The sequence below is a fragment of the Crotalus tigris genome, unplaced genomic scaffold (genome assembly GCF_016545835.1).
Source record: "Crotalus tigris isolate CLP2741 ecotype Arizona unplaced genomic scaffold, ASM1654583v1 scf7180000019021.11574027:1482141, whole genome shotgun sequence".
NCBI lineage: Eukaryota > Metazoa > Chordata > Lepidosauria > Squamata > Viperidae > Crotalus > Crotalus tigris.
Genome location: NW_024097333.1, coordinates 318072 through 335119, shown reverse-complemented (window position 1 = coordinate 335119; position 17048 = coordinate 318072). Strand labels below are relative to the sequence as shown.

The 17048-nt window shown below is 47.1% G+C and overlaps 1 protein-coding gene across 2 annotated transcripts; it reads right to left on the bottom strand.

Annotated features, from left to right (window-relative positions):
- Positions 1 to 1886: 1886 nt before the first annotated feature.
- Positions 1887 to 15184, bottom strand: PRRC1 (proline rich coiled-coil 1). 2 transcript variants are annotated; one of them, XM_039358497.1, is made up of 10 exons: positions 15088 to 15184; positions 13730 to 13791; positions 12621 to 12741; positions 9386 to 9784; positions 8248 to 8402; positions 7933 to 8035; positions 6673 to 6836; positions 4828 to 4931; positions 3413 to 3515; positions 1887 to 2644 (listed from the first exon to the last, which is right to left on the bottom strand). In XM_039358497.1, the coding sequence occupies exons 3-10, from the start codon at positions 12715 to 12717 to the stop codon at positions 2435 to 2437; spliced, it is 1335 nt and encodes a 444-aa protein (XP_039214431.1). In that variant the 5' UTR covers positions 12718 to 12741; positions 13730 to 13791; positions 15088 to 15184; the 3' UTR covers positions 1887 to 2434. The 2 variants fall into 2 exon arrangements, with proteins under 2 accessions (XP_039214431.1, XP_039214433.1); XM_039358499.1 differs by having other exon boundaries at positions 9386 to 9781.
- Positions 15185 to 17048: the final 1864 nt, after the last annotated feature.

The following is a 17048-nucleotide window of genomic DNA, read 5'->3' as shown; positions in this document are numbered from 1 at the left end:
ACAGAACAATTAACCAGTGGAACAGCTTCCCTTCAGAAGTCGTGGGCACTCCATCACTGGAGGTGTTTGAAGAAGAGACTAGACTAGTGGTTCTCAACCTTTTTAATGCTGCGACCCCCAACTGGTCGTAAGTCGAGGACTACTCAACCGGTCTTAAGTCGAGGACTACTCAACTGGTGCAGCACCGTTTACAGACTGGGACTTTTGGCGGGCTCAGCAGGGCAGAGACAGCCTGGACAATTCCTATTGGCTTTTGAAAGCCAATAGAATTAGACTCTATTCAAGAGAGTCTATTCTATTGGCTTTCAAAAGCCAGTAGAATAAAAGGGAGTAGCACAGCTAAGGAAAAGGAGGGAAAAATGGCAGACTGCGTTGTTTGGCGACCCCCGTGAAATGGTCGTTCGACCCCAAATGGGGTCCCGACCCACAGGTGGAGAACCACTGGACTAGACAATCATTTGTCTGAAATGGTATAGGGTCTTCTGTTTGAGCAGGGGGTTGGACTACAAGACCTCCAAGTTCCCTTCCAGTGCTATTCTGATTGATTGAAATAGAAAGTTCCCCAAATCCTACGGCAGGTGGATATGATTGTCAGGTTTCAGGATCTGCTGAAGTTGCTTAAATGCTTCAAGGGGAAAACAGTTCTACTGGAGCAGTATCGATTCAATTGATTTAATTCTGATTTACAAATGAAACCAAAACAAGTAACATTTTTGGGAAAATATTAAGAAACTGGCTATTCTATATAAAATTGTATTTTGGAAGCATCTAGAAAAGAGAAAGATTAAGCAATATAAATTGAGAAGCTTGTACTAAATGTTATCAAAATAGTCTCTTCTTTAGCAGTTTATAAATATGAACTGACAGCATCCAAGTACAGAATGTGAGCCAGAGAAGGGAGACAGAAAAGGGATAAAAATTTGCTTCTTCGAAAGTAGTGATTACATTTACTGCCAACAAAATGCAACTTATTGGCTTGTGTTAATGGTGGCCTTACAGCATCCTTACTACACGCAAAATGGCTTGAGTCACAATGGGGAAAGGTTTTCCTGAACTGAGAATATCAACGTTAATGATTTATATCAAACCTCTGATAAGGTGGCTATGCAAATATTTGATTCTGAAATCTGATCTGAATCGATTGGTTGAAGAAAATGCTAAAATGTTAAAAACAAAAACTCTGGATCAAATTTGACCGAACAGTAAAACTGTTTCTGAGCCAGCGTTAAAATTCCATGATTTGAACTGTAGGTCTAAACCAGGGGTAGGCAACCTTGGCTCTTTTATGACTCGTGGACTTCAACTCCCAGAATTCCTGAGTCATAAGAGAGCCAAGGTTGCCTACCCCTGGTCTAAACTGATCCGTTTCGAAGGTAGAAAGCCTTCAAATGAAATGAACGGTTTAAACTGGGGCCTCACACAAAACTCACCCTTTTAAAAAAATAATAATAATAGAAGAAGAACCCTGCCCTTCGGGCACCCTTCATTGCAACTGTTCCATAATGCCCTATTTTGGAAGATGTCTGCAAAAGAGTCCCAGAATCAGTTGTCATTGGCTCTGGGTTTTAACTTTTGCAAAGATATAGACGTTAATTTCTGGAGTTTTTTTCTCTTTGTTTTAAAATCCCATTTTAGTTGCCTTTGCCTCTGTCTTAACTCCCTAGCACAGGATTAGGTAACCTTGGCTCTTTTATGAGTCGTGGACTTCAACTCCCAGAATTCCTGAGCCAGCCATGCTGAGGGGAAAGGGAGGGGTTTCCAAGCTGAGCCATGGCTGGCTCAGGAATTCTGGGAGTTGAAGTCCACGAGTCATAAAAGAGCCAAGGTGGCCTACCCCTGCCCTAGGCTGCTTTATGACTGACTGGTGGACTTCAACACCCAGAATTCCTGAGCCAGCCATGCTGAGGGGAAAGGGAGAGGTTTCCAAGCTGAGCCATGGCTGGCTCAGGAATTCTGGGAGTTGAAGTCCACGAGTCATAAAAGAGCCAAGGTGGCCTACCCCTGCCCTAGAAGGAAGTAAGATGCATACAAAACTTAAAAGGGGTCATTTCACAAGGCCAAATATTCATCTTGATCGCCCAATTCTTAACGAGCATAAAAACACTTAAGAAATTGGTTTTTCTGATTTTGGAGCTCAAAAGTATTCCACATGGAACTGCTCCAGCCCTAATTACAGGCTAAAATATATTTGGTGACCCAAATGTTTAGCTTAGCAACATTACTGTTTTAGCTTGAATGTTATTTTAATTAATGCAACCTTCTCCAACCTGCTGCCTCACCCAGACTGCTGGTCTACAAACTCAGGCGTTCCAGTCCCAACTCACTGGGGTAGCACCAGGGTGAAGAATGATGAGTAAACAGTGTCCCCCCCCCCTCTCCCTCCAACCCTGTTCTTTGGGTTCCCCTGGGGCTTGGGGCATTTTTGATTTTATTTTCAAATGGTCCTTTGGGGTAAACGCTGCTTATACATCCCTGCCATCGCTTTGGCTGCGCTGTAGATCATCTGTTGGCGAGACATGCCAGTGAATGCCGCGTGCCAGTCGGTGCGGTTGACGTGCGGCAAGTTCCTGGCAATCACGTCGCCCACCGTCACCAATAAACCCGACCATCGGAGGTTGTAGTCCGCGGGGGTCAAACTCTGCGCCTGCAAAACGAAGGAAGACGGTTTCTCTTGTGGGTTTACTCTGCGACTTTATTTGCGCGAGCCGAGAACGAACAGAGAACCTGTCGATTAGAGGTGAATGATCTTGGATCAGGGGTGTCAAGCTGCCGGCCCGCGGGCCGGACCCGTCACGTGGAAGCCGTGCCCGCCCCACTGCCGGCAATGGCAAGACAGTCCCGATACGTCACGCCACATCGCGTGTTTGACATGTCTTAGATCAGTGGTTCTCAACCTTTTTAATGCCGCGACCCCCAACCGGTCGCAAGTCGAGGACTACTCAACCAGTCGTAAGTCGAGGACTACTCAACCGGTGCAGCCCCGTTTGCAGAATGGGACTTTTGGCGGGCTCAGCAGGGCAGAGACAGCCTGGACAATTCCTATTGGCTTTTGAAAGCCAATAGAATTAGACTCTATTCAAGAGAGTCTATTCTATTGGCTTTCAAAAGCCAATAGAATAAAAGGGAGTAGCACAGCTAAGGAAAAGGGGGGAAAAAATGGCAGACTGCGTTGTTTGGAGACCCCCATGAAATGGTCGGTCGACCCCAAATGGGGTCCCAATCCACAGGTTGAGAACCACTGCTCTATAGGCAACAGTCCTAAATTCCTAAAATTCCTGCCTCAACAAAAAGCAGCATTCGTTGTTGGAACTGGGCGGTAAAGCTGAATTTGCCCAAAAGACAAAAGTTTTGTAACTGTCCTATCTGCCGGGGGGGGGGGGTGATCTCCCTTTTGGGGGACATAAGGACTCACCTGTTGTATGTATTCCAGAGGTATGGGTGTGGCCTGAGTAAAGGTTTCCAGGTGAATCCCGTGAACTGGGTCCTCCAGGATCAGGCAGCCAATATCAAACCACCTGTAAAGATTTTTTTTTTGAAAGATTTTAGATTTTATTCCATCATACTGAGGTCCACAAGGAGGCTAATGTCCCCCAGTTTGGAACTCTGCCTCCCAGTACAGGTAAGTCCTTAACTTACAACCATTCATTTAGTGACTGTTTGAAGTTACAGCACTGAAAAAAGTGACTTAGGACTGCTTTTCCACCCTTGACCACCGTTAATTTGGTCACGTGATCCAAATTTGGCCACTTGGCAACTGGCCTGTATTTATAATGGCTGCAGTGTCCCCGGGTCACGTGATCCCTTTTTGGGACCTTCCGACAAGCAAAGTCAGTGAGGGAAGCCGGATTCACTTAACGACCATTTTACTAACAACTGCAGTGATTCACTTAAGAACCGTGGCAAGGAAAGTCGTAAAATGGGGCAAAACTCTTTCTCAGCTCAGCCTCATCACAAGACCACTATAAGGGAACAAAGCCTACATTTATGGCCGGCTGGAAACACCTTATAGATTTTTGTGTGTGTGTGTAGAATGGGAAAAAATGAACACAGTTTGTCGTCTTGTTGATTAGGGGGGGGGAGCTAGATAATAGAAAAGAGTGAGCTTTCTTTAGCCATCAGAGTAAGAAGGAATTTTATAATTATACATATATTTGTTTCAAAGAAATTAGAAGATTCTTGGTCTTCTTTTCTGTGCTTTGCTCTTTTTTTTTCCTTTCTTTTTCTTTCTTCCCCTTTCCGCTGTTTCTTTCTATTCATTTGTGTTTTGATCCCGATTGTAAAACTTTTAATTAAAAAAAAAATTATATATAAATGAACAAGCAAGGGGAAAATTGGGGAAGGAGATTTTTTGCTCCTGGAGGAAAGACAGGCTACAGATAACCCTTGACTTGCAACAGTGACCGTTCAAAGTTGCCAACAGCACTGGAAAAGTTTTTTTTTCACACTTACGACCGCTGCAGCAGGGTCATGTGGTCAAAATTCAGACCCTTGGCAATTGACTCATATTTATGATGGTTGCAGCGCCCCCGGGATCACTTGATCCCCTTTTGTGACCTTCTGACAAGCAAAGTCAATGGGGAAGCCAGAAAGTGTGTTGGTAATTTAACAACTGCAGTGATTCTCTTAACCACTGTGGCAAGCAAGGTCGTAAAATGGGGCAAAACTCACTTAACAAATTTCTCAGTTAGCAACAGAAATTTTGGGCTCAGTTGTGGTGGTAAGTTGAGGACTTTCTGTGAAAGAGGGGGGGTCAGGAGAGGGCAATTGTTTATCTAACTCTCCAGGATGCTTCCAAGTTCCCAGCTGCGTTGAAAGACTGTATCTCACTTGTCAGGGAGCAATTCTGCAATAAAACTCTCGACGGACAGGCCTGGTTGCTTCTGGTGGATGACTCCCGTCCTGCGTAAACCGTCCAGCCTCTCTTGGGCCCCCTAAAAGTCAAGGAAAGTACCAAAAACATGAATCAACACAGAGCTTGCCACTTCAGACCAACTACATCCACTAAACCAGGAGTAGGCAACCTTGGCTCTTTTATGACTCATGGACTTCAACTCCCAGAATTCCTGAGCCAGCCACGCTGAGGGGACAGGGAGAAGTTTCCAAGCTGAGCCAGGACTGGCTCAGGAATTCTGGGAGTTGATGTCCACAAGTCATGAGGGGGCCAAAGTTTCCCTCATGCTGGCTCAGGAATTCTGGGAGTTGAAGTCCACGAGTCATGAAGGGGCCAAAGTTTCCCTCATGCTGGCTCAGGAATTCTGGGAGTTGAAGTCCACGAGTCATGAAGGGGCCAAAGTTTCCCTCATGCTGGCTCAGGAATTCTGGGAGTTGAAGTCCACGAGTCATAAAAGAACCAGGTTTGAAGACTCCTGGTTTAAATATTTAAATATTTTTTCCTCACGGTCACCTGATCAAAATTCAGGCATTTGGGCAGGGGTAGGCCACCTTGGCTCTTTTTATGACTCATGGACTTCAACTCCCAGAATTCCTGAGCCAGCCATGCTGAGGGGAAAGGGAGAGGCTTGGTTTGGCACCGCAACCAAACAGGACAGGTGCAGACTTCAACGGATAGTTAGGACTGCAGAAAAAAATTAAATTGCAACCATCCTGCCTTCCATTGAGGAAAGGGTCAGTAAGGGGGCTGAGAAAATATCTACAGACCCATCAATCCTGGACATAATCTAGTTCAACGTCTCCCCTCGGGATGGTGCTATAGGGCATTGCATGCCAAAACTACGAGAAACAAAGATAGTTTCCCCTCCCCACCCCGTGCCATCACTCTGCTGAACACCTAATTCACACAACGCTGTCTTAGTGCGGATCCAAGCACTGTTATTACAATTATATAATGATGTATAGTATAAGACCTTTTTATTATTTAGTGATAATTATATTTGCATTATATAAACCAAGTGGCTGTGATTTTAAACCAAGATTTATCGCTAAGGGCCATAAGCCTAGCTATATGTGACTGATTCGGTCAGCCACAGTAAAACCTCGTGGCTTAATACAATGTGCAGATCAACCCTATTGGTTATTTGGGATTTTTCCCCTCAAAAAAGAACTCTAATGATTCTCTGGTTGAGTTTGCACAACATGCTCGGCTAGGCTTAAAATGGGATTCAGCAGCTGTGTTGGAAGCGTGTTTCCAGTGTGGTAAGGAGGGACACCACGCTGCGGAATGCTTTGCCCCACATCCGTTGTCAGCCTGCCAACTTCGAAATAAGCCGAGAAGATGTAACAGAGACTGAAATTAAACCGATTAAAATATGGAGCCCACTAACTTGTTTAGGACACCATTTCCGTGGAGTCTTCAAAGCCTCTTAAGCTTTTTATGATCTGTCCACCCTTCAAATGGGATTTTGTAATCCTTCAGGAAGTGTCCCCACTTTGGACAGCCCCAGTATTTTAATCGTTTTAATTTCAGACTCCATTACATACTTGGACACTCAAGCTGGAGGTGACAGTAGCCCTGTCTTGGCTTAACATGTGAACCAGTCCATCTCATTAAGCCTTCATCTGGTTTATTTGTTGGCCCTCTGGATGTTTGGTAAACTGTTGTCTTTTCTTAAACCAGGGTGAAAATTCAGCATGTTGTGTGTGTGTGTACCTGACCCTTTAAGGGCCAACGTGCTGCAAATTTGGGGAAATTCAACACCTTCCCAAATCACTCACTTTCAGTCCAGCTGCGTAGCCAACAGGCTGGGGGGCTATGTTGGAGTGGCCGTCCTCCCCTGTTACAGTAGCCATGCCAAAAACCTCCTGGAAAGCTTGTCTCACAGCAGCGACCTTGATTTCCTTCAGAGAGGTGACCACGATGTCCAGCTCTCCTCCTGATTCTAGAAAAGCAGAAACACCCAGAATTGCCTTTGTGGCCAAAACAAGCTGTAACTTAAGAAGATGACCTTTAACACACAAGACACGTGAAAACCTGACCGACAAAAGTCCGTAGAGGCAAAGCTATGGTTTTCCCAGGAGCAATGGATGGCTGTGAGTGTTGGACCAGAAGGAAGGCTGAGTGCCAAGCATTGATGGTGCTGGAGAAAACTCTGGAGAGTCCCTGAGACCAGGGGTTGTCAACCTTGGCTACTTTAAGACTTGCGGACTTCAACTCCCAGAATTCTGCAGGTGCCATAGTTGCCTGTCTCTGCTTTAGAGCAGGCATCTCCATCCTTGGTCACTTTTAAGACTTGCGGACTTCAACTCCCAGAATTCCTCAGCCGGAAGGTGCCATAGTTGCTCGACACTGCTTTAGAGCAGGGGTGTCTAAACTTGGCTACTTTAAAAGGCTTGCAGACTTCAACTCCCAGAATTCCTCAGCTGGAAGGTGCCATAGTTGCTCGACACTGCTTTAGAACAGGGGTGTCTAACCTTGGCTACTTTAAAAGGCTTGCAGACTTCAACTCCCAGAATTCCTCAGCAGCCAGCTGCTGAGCTAACCAAGGTTACTATTAGCTCTGCCATCTTTGGTTTGACACCTTGCCGGCATCCGGCCATCAAGGGCTAGGGGAGAGAGGGCAAGAGGGACAAATGGGCAATCAACATGTATGGGATGAGAAATAGGGAGGGGGGAGGACAGCTGGAACCAGTTTGTGCCAGTCTTCAAGGCCACTCACCCTGAGAATGGGATGTGGACTGACCCAAACACCTCAGCATTTCCTAAAACACCTATGTGGCTCCTCATTGGGTGAAGACAAACTGGTCACAGGGGGAGTGGGGGAGAGCTGGGATGACAGAGAAAAATTGTAACCGTTGCATAGGAATTTTAGTTCTAGCTTGACTTTACTGTAACCAGCAACCTTTAGTGAAAGAACCTATTCACCTATGGAGTCGAGGGTCTCTCTTTCCTAAGGGACTTGACTGAGGTGAGCCTGACAGTTAAGAGCAGGCAAAGTCCTGGTTCAGGAAGAGAGAGGATGTTGCAGCTTCCCTTACTGATATATGGGGCCATGCCAGGATCCAGCGTTGTGATCATGGTCTCCATTGAGTGTTTGGTTTTATCCAGCACTGACTTGACCACAGGATTGCCAGCCACGCCCTGGGGGAACAAAGGTGGAAGTCACTAAATTTGGCTCACCTGCCAGGCTAACCTGAGGCCCCAAACATGGCTTGTTTTCTGCTTTGCTAGCTTTGTAGATGTTTACTTCGGGGAAGAAATGGGATATCCAGCATCTCCTGAACCAGTAGCAGCAGAACAGAGTGGTTAGGCTAGTGCAGGGGTAGGCAACCTGAGCTCTTTTAATGCCTTACTTTTATGAAGCCCCACAGTCCTCCCGCGGATGCTTCGTTGTGCACCCCAATACATTGGGGGCCTCCATGATCCTCCGGAAAAGTGATGGAAGAGCCGCTCGCTAAGGTGGGCGCAGACATAGGGACTGGCTGGGACAGAGGGCTTGTCAAGACACCTGAAAATCAGAATACATGCATGTAAGGCTGCAGCCATGACATCCCCTGGTTTCAACCAGGCGTCAGTGTTTATAAATGTCAAAATTGATTGTCAAAATCAAAAAAAAAAAAAAAAAAAAACCATGCATGAACTGGTGCGTCCCACCTTGTGGTAAATCCAAACAGACAAGACTCATGAATGCTCAAGCATCACAGCCAGGGGCTTTGAGCTGCAGAAGCTGACGCTTTTTCTCAAAATGACAAAAGCAGGAGCAGCCTCGGAGGACCCGCGCCGCCATCGTTTCTGCATGCCTGCAATGCTGTGACGCAGACACAACAGGGCAGAAACGCAGCCTGAGAATGCAACGGCTCCTTTTGGTGCTATCCTGTGGGCATCGTGGAACAGATGGGCCAGGCTGGGATGTGACCACTCGCCAGGGCCAATTCGCTGTGGGTGTAAAGTCCTCCCAAGCAAGCAGAACTCTTGAAACTGGCATTGTTTCAAAAGGAACTTTTATTGGAAGAGAGTAAAAGCAGAGAGGCAAAGCAAGATCTGAATATTCCTGCGCGAAAACGTTACATTAAATCCCTCTCTTCAAAACCCCTCCCAAATGCCCAGTCCATTTCCAGCCAATCCAAAGTAGAAGAACAAAGTGAAAGAAATACATTACAGATAGCTCAAAGATTCCCTCCTCCCAACAGAATGGTGGCATCCTGATAGGGATCTGACAGGCCTGACAGCGGGACAACTCGCCATGGGGACAATTTAACAATTTAATTATTTTAATTTTTGTCATTCACATTTCATTCTGTCCCTCCTTGGCATCCTTCCTTTAATGATTCTATTCCACCATTTCTTTGATATTAGTGTGACTCTTGGCCTGCATTGAGTTGTGCCGTAGCAAACTGTCATAGACCCGGACCAGGCCGGGGAGAATTCTCTGGGACAGGACCGGCTTGGGGTTCCCACCATCTTAAGAAGCAAGAAACGCGCTCCGCTTACCTGTCACAGGCAGGGCCGAGTAGGAGGGCATCAGAGGGGTCTGGGGTGCTCGTCCGGCGTGGCCTTTAGTGATGTCATAGTTGGAATTCATGGAAAACCCGGAGACCGGAGGCCCGGTGGGAGGCGTGGGGAATCCTGGCGGCCTGGGAGCAGAGCTTGGCGGAGGCGAAGCTGCTGGAAACTGAGTCACGGGGTTACCAAAAGCAGCGGTCATCGGGGTAGCGACCGACGGCGGGCCGGGCATCCCAGGAGGGGAGCTGGTGCAGATGGCTGCAGAAGGCAAAAGGGAAGTGGGGGGTGCAGAAGGGAGGGAGGAGACCATTGGGGGGGCGGTGGGGGAGAAGACGGGAGAAGGGAAAGAGGAAGAGGGCGGTTCCTTTGGAACAGGGAGAGCAGCTGCTGTCAGGGGAGGGAGGGGGGTGGGAAAATATAAAGAAAGCATGTTAACATTGGCCCCAGGAGACCCCCTTTGAGGGGGAGGGGTTCGGAAATATGAAATAGCGCTAGTCCTCGAGTTACAACCACAACGGAGCCCAAAATTTATGTTGCTAAGTGAAACCGTTGCTGAGCATTGTCCTATTTTATGACTTTGCTTGCCACGGTTGTTAAGTGAATCACTGCAGTTGATAAGTTAGTAACCTGGTTGTTAAGTGAATCTGGCTTCCCCGTTGACTTTGCTGGTCGGAAGGTTGCAAAAGGGGGTCACGTGACCCCAGGGACACGGCAACCGTCATAAACAAGAGTCAGTTGCCAGGAATCCGGATGTTGATCATGTGTCCCTGAGGATGCTGCAATGGTGGTTAAGTGTGAAAAAACGGTCCTTTTTTCAGTGTCGTGGTAACTCTGAAGTGTCACTAAATGAACCGTTGTAAGTCAAGGACTGCCTGTATGAATAAACAAACTCCTTTGAAGCATGGGAGAAAAAGCAGCGCCCGCATGAATGGGGGCGCAGGGCCGCAGGCAAACCGCGCCCTATAATATTTCATTATGTCTCTGCCATGCAAAGGGGAAACTCACCTTTCCTCTAAGTTGCGTTCAACGCTGGTGCAGTTTTTAAACAGATGTGGCCTGCCCTTCCCTTCTTCCAGAACACACACACACAAACACACATACACAGGTAATCCACAACTTACAACAGTTCATTTAGTGACCAAAGTTACAACAGCACTAAAAAAGGGACTTAGGACCATTTTTCACACTTACGACCGTTGCAGCCTTCCCCCATGGTCAGGTGATCGAAACTGACTCGTATTTATGACGCTAGCAGTGTTCCAGGATCATGTTATCCCCTTTTGCGACCTCCTGACCTCCAGCAAAGTCAGTGGGGAAGCCAGATTCACTTAACAACCGTGTGACTAACTTAACAACTATGGGTCATTGTTGTTGTTGTTAGTTGCGAAGTCGTGTCCGACCCATCGCGACCCCATGGACAATGTTCCTCCAGGTCTTCCTGTCCTCTACCATCTTCTGGAGTCCATTTAAATTCACACCTACTGCTTCAGTGACTCCATCCAGCCATCTCATTCTCTGTCGTCCCCTTCTTCTATTGCCCTCAATCTTTCCCAGCATTAGGCCCTTCTCCAGTGAGTCCTTCCTTCTCATTAGGTGGCCAAAGTATTTGAGTTTCAACTTCAGGATCTGGCCTTCTAAAGAGCAGTCGGGGTTGATCTCTTCTAGGACTGACCGGTTTGAACGCCTTGCAGTCCAAGGGACTCGCAGGAGTCTTCTCCAGCACCATAGTTCAAAGGCCTCAATTCTTTGGCGCTCAGCCTTTCTTATGGTCCAACTTTCACAGCCATACATTGCAACTGGGAAAACCATGGCCTGGACTATACGCACTTTTGTTGGCAGGGTGATGTCTCTGCTTTTTAGTATGCTGTCTAGATTTGCCATAGCTTTCCTCCCCAGGAGCAAGCGTCTTTTAATTTCTTGGCTGCAGTCCCCATCTGAGGTGATCTTGGAGCCCAGAAAAATAAAATCTGTCACTACCTCCATTTCTTCCCCATCTATTTGCCAGGAATTGAGAGGGCCGGATGCCATGATTTTGGTTTTCTTAATGTTGAGTTTCAAGCCAACTTTTGCACTCTCCTTCTTCACCCGCATCAAGAGGCTCTTTAGTTCCTCTTCACTTTCTGCCATTAGAGTGGTATCATCTGCATATCTTAGGTTGTTGATATTTCTCCCGGCAATCTTAATTCCAACTTTTGATTCATCTAGCCCTGCCTTTCTCATGATGTGCTCTGCATCATGGGTCATTAATGGGGCACAATTCACTTCACAAATGTTTCACTTAGCAACATAAATTTGGGGCTCAATTGATCGGGATCGTAACCCGAGGACTACTTGTATAGCAAATTCCCCCAGCAAGACTTTTGTGTGTAGGGCAGGGGTAGGCCACCTTGGCTCTTTTATGACTCGTGGACTTCAACTCCCAGAATTCCTGAGCCAGCCATGCTGAGGGGAAAGGGAGAGGTTTCCATGCTGAGCCATGCTGGCTCAGGAATTCTGGGAATTGAAGTCCACGAGTCATGAAGGGGCCATAGTTCCCCCATGCTGGCTCAGGAATTCTGGGAATTGAAGTCCACGAGTCATAAAAGAGCCAAGGTTGCCTACCCCTGGTGTAGGGAGATGGAAAAGACTGACACGATTCCCACAACGAAAGAATGGATGGTGAGGTTAATGGGAGCTGCCAAGATGGTGAAATTAACTTCCTTGCTTAAAAGAAAAAAATTTGTCTAGCTGGGTGGTGTCACCCACAATTGTTTAACAAGCCCGATGTCAACGCTGCTAAATATTGAATATTCTTGCTTTGACAATATATGCAGAACTGTCTGGTATTTTTAGAGTTAAATCAGGTGACAGCGAAAAGGGAGGAGAATATAAGGAAAGCCCGGGAAAAAGAAAGGGAAGGGAATCTTTGCCCTCCAAGTTAATTGGAAGATGTGAATCATGATCCCAAAATAGGGGAGAGGAAATGCCTGGAATGTTATGGGCAAAGGAAGGGAAATTCAGATCTTGGCATTTCCACCATGCCGTGCTGACATCTCTGTAACACTAATAAAGGCTTTTTAGGTTAAAAAAATGCCTGAAAGTTCTTTGAAGTTAATCAGACACATGACACCCTCCTTGCCTCACACACGTCTTTTCCAACTTTTGCTTTGAACCACTTTGGGGAAATCGGGAAGGTTCTGGGTGCGAGAAGGAAGAAGCTAGGAAACGGTTGGAAAAGTGATACCTAGTGAGGCTGGGGGTGCGGGAGGAGCAGCAGCCCAGGCCGTGGTGGGCGGGGGAGTCGTGGGGGGCGTTGTCTCTATCCCGCTCTCTTCCATCATTTTTTTTTTTCCAGCAATACAATCCTGGGGGGAAAAGGAAAAAAACATATTCAGGAAAGGAGGAACTCAGAATGCAACAAGGGCCAACCAAATAAATCAATAAACAAGATATGGAATCAATGTAGATAGTCTTCACCTTACAACAGTTCACATAGTGACTGTTCGAAGTTATAACCTCACTGAAAAGGGACCATTTTTCACACTCACGACTGCTGCAGTCTCGCTTAGCAACAGAAATTTTGGGCTCAATCGTGGTCATAAATTGAGGACCACCTGTACTCCTTTCTTTGATACTATTCTTTACAAGTCCGTCTGCTTCTAATCCTGGAGACTCTACAGCTAGTCCTTGAGTTACGACCACAATGGAGCCTGCCCATTACGATCATAAGTCAGAACAGAAGTAAAATCATTTGGTCACACAACTGACCCAATTTTACAGGGGCCTTTTTTTTTTTTTTGCAGCGGTTCTTTAAATGAATGCCATGATCATGAATAGAATAGAATAGAATAGAATAGAATAGAATAGAATAGAATAGAATAGAATAAGAATAAGAAATAGAATAAGAAATGGAATAGGAATAGGAATAGAATAGGAATGGAACGGAACAGAATTACAAATAGAATAGAATATAGAATATAGAATACAGAATAGAATAGAATAGAAGCCATGGCGTGGTTTTGCCAAAAATTGGAAGTGCCGTGATTTTTTTTGGTAAAACTGTCGTGAAATATGGTCACATGACCCTATAAATGGCTGAAAATGTGGTTGTGTTGCTGACTGCCCAAAGTGGCTGCGGGAGAAGGGGATGATAGTTGGAATTAACAGAATAACAGAGTTAGAAGGGACCTTGGCGGTTATCTAGTCCAACCCCCTGCTCAAGCAGGAGAACCTATATCATTTCCGAATTCCAGATCTGATCGTAAGTTTCAGGTAGGTTATAACCTCAACCGATCCCTAAGTGACTAGCCGTAAATCAAGGACAACCTGTATTTAACCAGAAGCATCACTCACCTGCCCTCTTGCTGGTTCCCTGTTCACAGAATGACACTTTCCATCGTGCTCCAGAATTTGTCCTGGAGGAGAGGAAAAGGGAAAGAGAGGGATAGCAATGCAAAAAAGAAAAGGAATTACAGGAACAAGGCTGGATTTACAGAACATGGTCAACTGAGGAATAATGTTCTTAGTTTGCAGAAGACAATGCAAATTAAAATAAAACAAGCTGGGGTTGGGCGCCCATGGAAACCCAGCCCAGAAACTAAAGTCAAGATCAGCCAAGCCGAGCAGAACCTGTGAATGCAATTACAGACAGTCCTCGACGTACGACCACAACTGACCTTCAAAATTTCCACGGCTAAGCAAGACAGATGTTACATGAGTCGCACCCGACTTTACAATCTTTCTGGCCACAGTTGCTAAGTGAATCACTTTGGTTGTTAACTGAATCACATGGCTCTTGCTTGAATCTGGCTTCCCCACTGACTTTGCTTACTGGAAGCCGGCTGAGAAATTTACAAATGGTGATCATGTGACTGTGGGATGTCGCAGTCGTTATTGTTCAGTTGCCCAGGGCCCGAATTTTAATCACGTAATCCTGGGGATGCTGGCTGGGGAATTCTGGGAGTTGAAGTCCACAGGTCTTACAACTCCCAGATTGTTGGGGGCAAGATGGTGACCTTGTACACCACTCAAGAGAGGGCTGAAATGAAGTATGGAGCGCTGTACAAGTCTAACTGAGGGGTCCATGATGCGCTCTGAGCTACAAATGTTCTCCTCCATTGGTACAAGTCTACTGCTATAGTAGGATTGGAACCTGATGAAGTGTTTGTGTAAATCAAGGCTAATGAGGAGAGGAGGGGGGAAACCCGGGGCAAATAAGAGAGAGAAAAAAAAGAAAAAGTGGGAGAAATAAGAGACTCAGCCCTAAAGGAAGAAAACACTAAAAAGCAAAGAGGAAAAGAAAACAAAACAAGCCAGAAAGCCGCAGGCCCTCAGGCCAAGAGAACTACGACTCCCGACATGCCACGGGAAGGGCGGGGTGTACCTCACCGTTTGCGCACGCGCCGACCGGCATTGCCACGTCTCGGCGATTCGCTCCGCCGCGCGGCTGTGCGCGTTTCCCCCTCTCCCCCCACCACCATAACGTTTCCCCCCCCCTGCGGCGCTCGGTCCCGGGCCCGCGCTCGCGCGCATGCGCGGGCACGGGGCGAAGTCTTCCCTGAGGGGAAGAGGGGCGGCCGCGGTGAGTCCCCCTCCCGCCCCCAACGGGAGCAGCCGCGACCCCCGCCCGTAATGAGATCAGAATCCCCCCCCTCCGCGAAGACCCCTCCCCTCCCCCTTCCGGGAGCGGAAGGACCCCCGCGCCGCCTCACCTCGGCCTCCCGCTCGGCGCCCGGTGCGAAATGGAGGGGCGGGTTCGGACGGCTGCCACGTTCCCTCGCCCCGCCACCAGGGGGAGGAGCCGTCTCCAAGGAGGGTGGGAGGGAAGCCGAGACCCCGCCCCTCGCCCCGCCCCTCCGCCTTGCTGCCGTCCCGCTTTCAGCCACACTTTCAGCCAGACGCGGGTCAGCAGAATGAAGGGGGTGGGTGGGCAGCCCCAGGACAGGTGGTCATTGGCTGGGAGCCCCTCAATTTCTGTTGGTAGGCAAGACCATTGAGGGAGTTTGGTCCCATTTTACCACCTTTCTGTCTGCCGTTGTTAAGGGAATCGCTGCCCTTGATTAGTAAGGAAGACGGTTGTTAAGTGAATCCGGCTTCCCCCTTGATTTTGCTCGTCAGCAGGTAGCACTGGACCCGGGACTCAGCAACAGTCGTAAGCATGAACCAGTTGCCAAGCGTCCGAATGTCGATCACAGGGATGTTGCCGAAGTTGTAAGTGTGAAAAATGGTCACGTTTTTCAGTGCTGTTGTAACCTGGAACGGTCACTAAATGAACTGTTGTAAGTCGAGGGCTGCCTGAAATCACATGCAAAGCTGAAGTGCTGGCCCACATTGCAAGACCCCAAGACCCGCTGCATCTGGGTTTGGCCTGACCTCGGCTATGTGGGACGGGCTGCTTCCCACAGTGCGCAGAGCCCAGGGTCTGTTGACAGAAGCTGGTTACAATCCCAGGCAGGGAAGTTCAGGTTGTCCTTGACTTGCAAGTTCGTTTAGTGACCATTCAAAGTTACAACAGCATTGAAAAATGTGACTTAGGACCATTTTTCTCACTTACGACCATTGCAGCATCCCCATGATCACGTGATCGAAATTCAGATACTTGGCAAATTCGTTCAAATTTATGACCGTTGCCATGTCCTGGGGTCACGTGATCCCCTTTTGCGACCTTCCGACAAGCAAAGTCAATGGGGGAAGTCAGATTCACTTAGCAACCAGGTTACCAACTTACCCACGGCAGTGATTCACTTAACAACTGTGGCGAGAAACGTTGTAAAACGGGGCAACGGTCACTTAACAAGTGTCTCGCTTAGGAACATAAATTCTGGGCTCAGTTGTGGTCATAGGTCAAGGACTACCTGTAGGCCGAAGTTAAATAATTACATGTAATTGTAATTATTGCAAAGATGCCCGTCTGAGCTGCCCCTGTGGAGGATTGCTTTTCCCCTAAAGGTGGAATTCATCTCAAAAAAACCAGGGTTCTGAAGAGGGAGGTGTTCTCTGGGCTTCTTTAACAGGTTCTGCTGCTTCGAAAAGGTTCTGTGGGTTGCTGAGATGACACCCCTCAATCAGAATCGGCTTCCCACAGCGCCCTTCACAATACATGAAGCACAATTCTCAAAAGATGGGGGCATTTCCATTGACAGACCTACAGTTCAGTTCTCCAGGATGCTGTATTTTTCTCTAATGAACTGATTGAAAAATGGGAATGATTTTTGCTTTTTCCCGACTTCAGGAGCGGGTTCCCTGCTAGTGATTCTGCAAAAAGTCCTGAGCTTTTGCAGAAATGATAGGCAAGCTTGCAGGAAGTAGGTGGCAGCTGTTAAAAAAAAAAAAAAAAAAAAAAAGGGGGGGGGGGTTTGGACATGGATCAGCCGCTATAATTGTGTTGTTGACACACTGCTGTTCAGAAAAGAATAGCAGGCAAAATTGCATGCTGGAGTCAAATGCACTCTGGAAAAACACATCACCTGTGCTTAGGTACCTGAACTGCAGAAACTAACTGGAGCAGATCTGCCTACCTGGTGTGCTGTAGAGACCAGGCCAAGACCGAAAAATGATTGAACTCTGTGAAACGTTATCCGTTAACCATGTTTATGCCATTGAGTGTTTTGTAATAAAAAAGAGTTACCACAGTTAAAAAAAACCATAGCCTTTTATTCTGAATGCTGTTTCA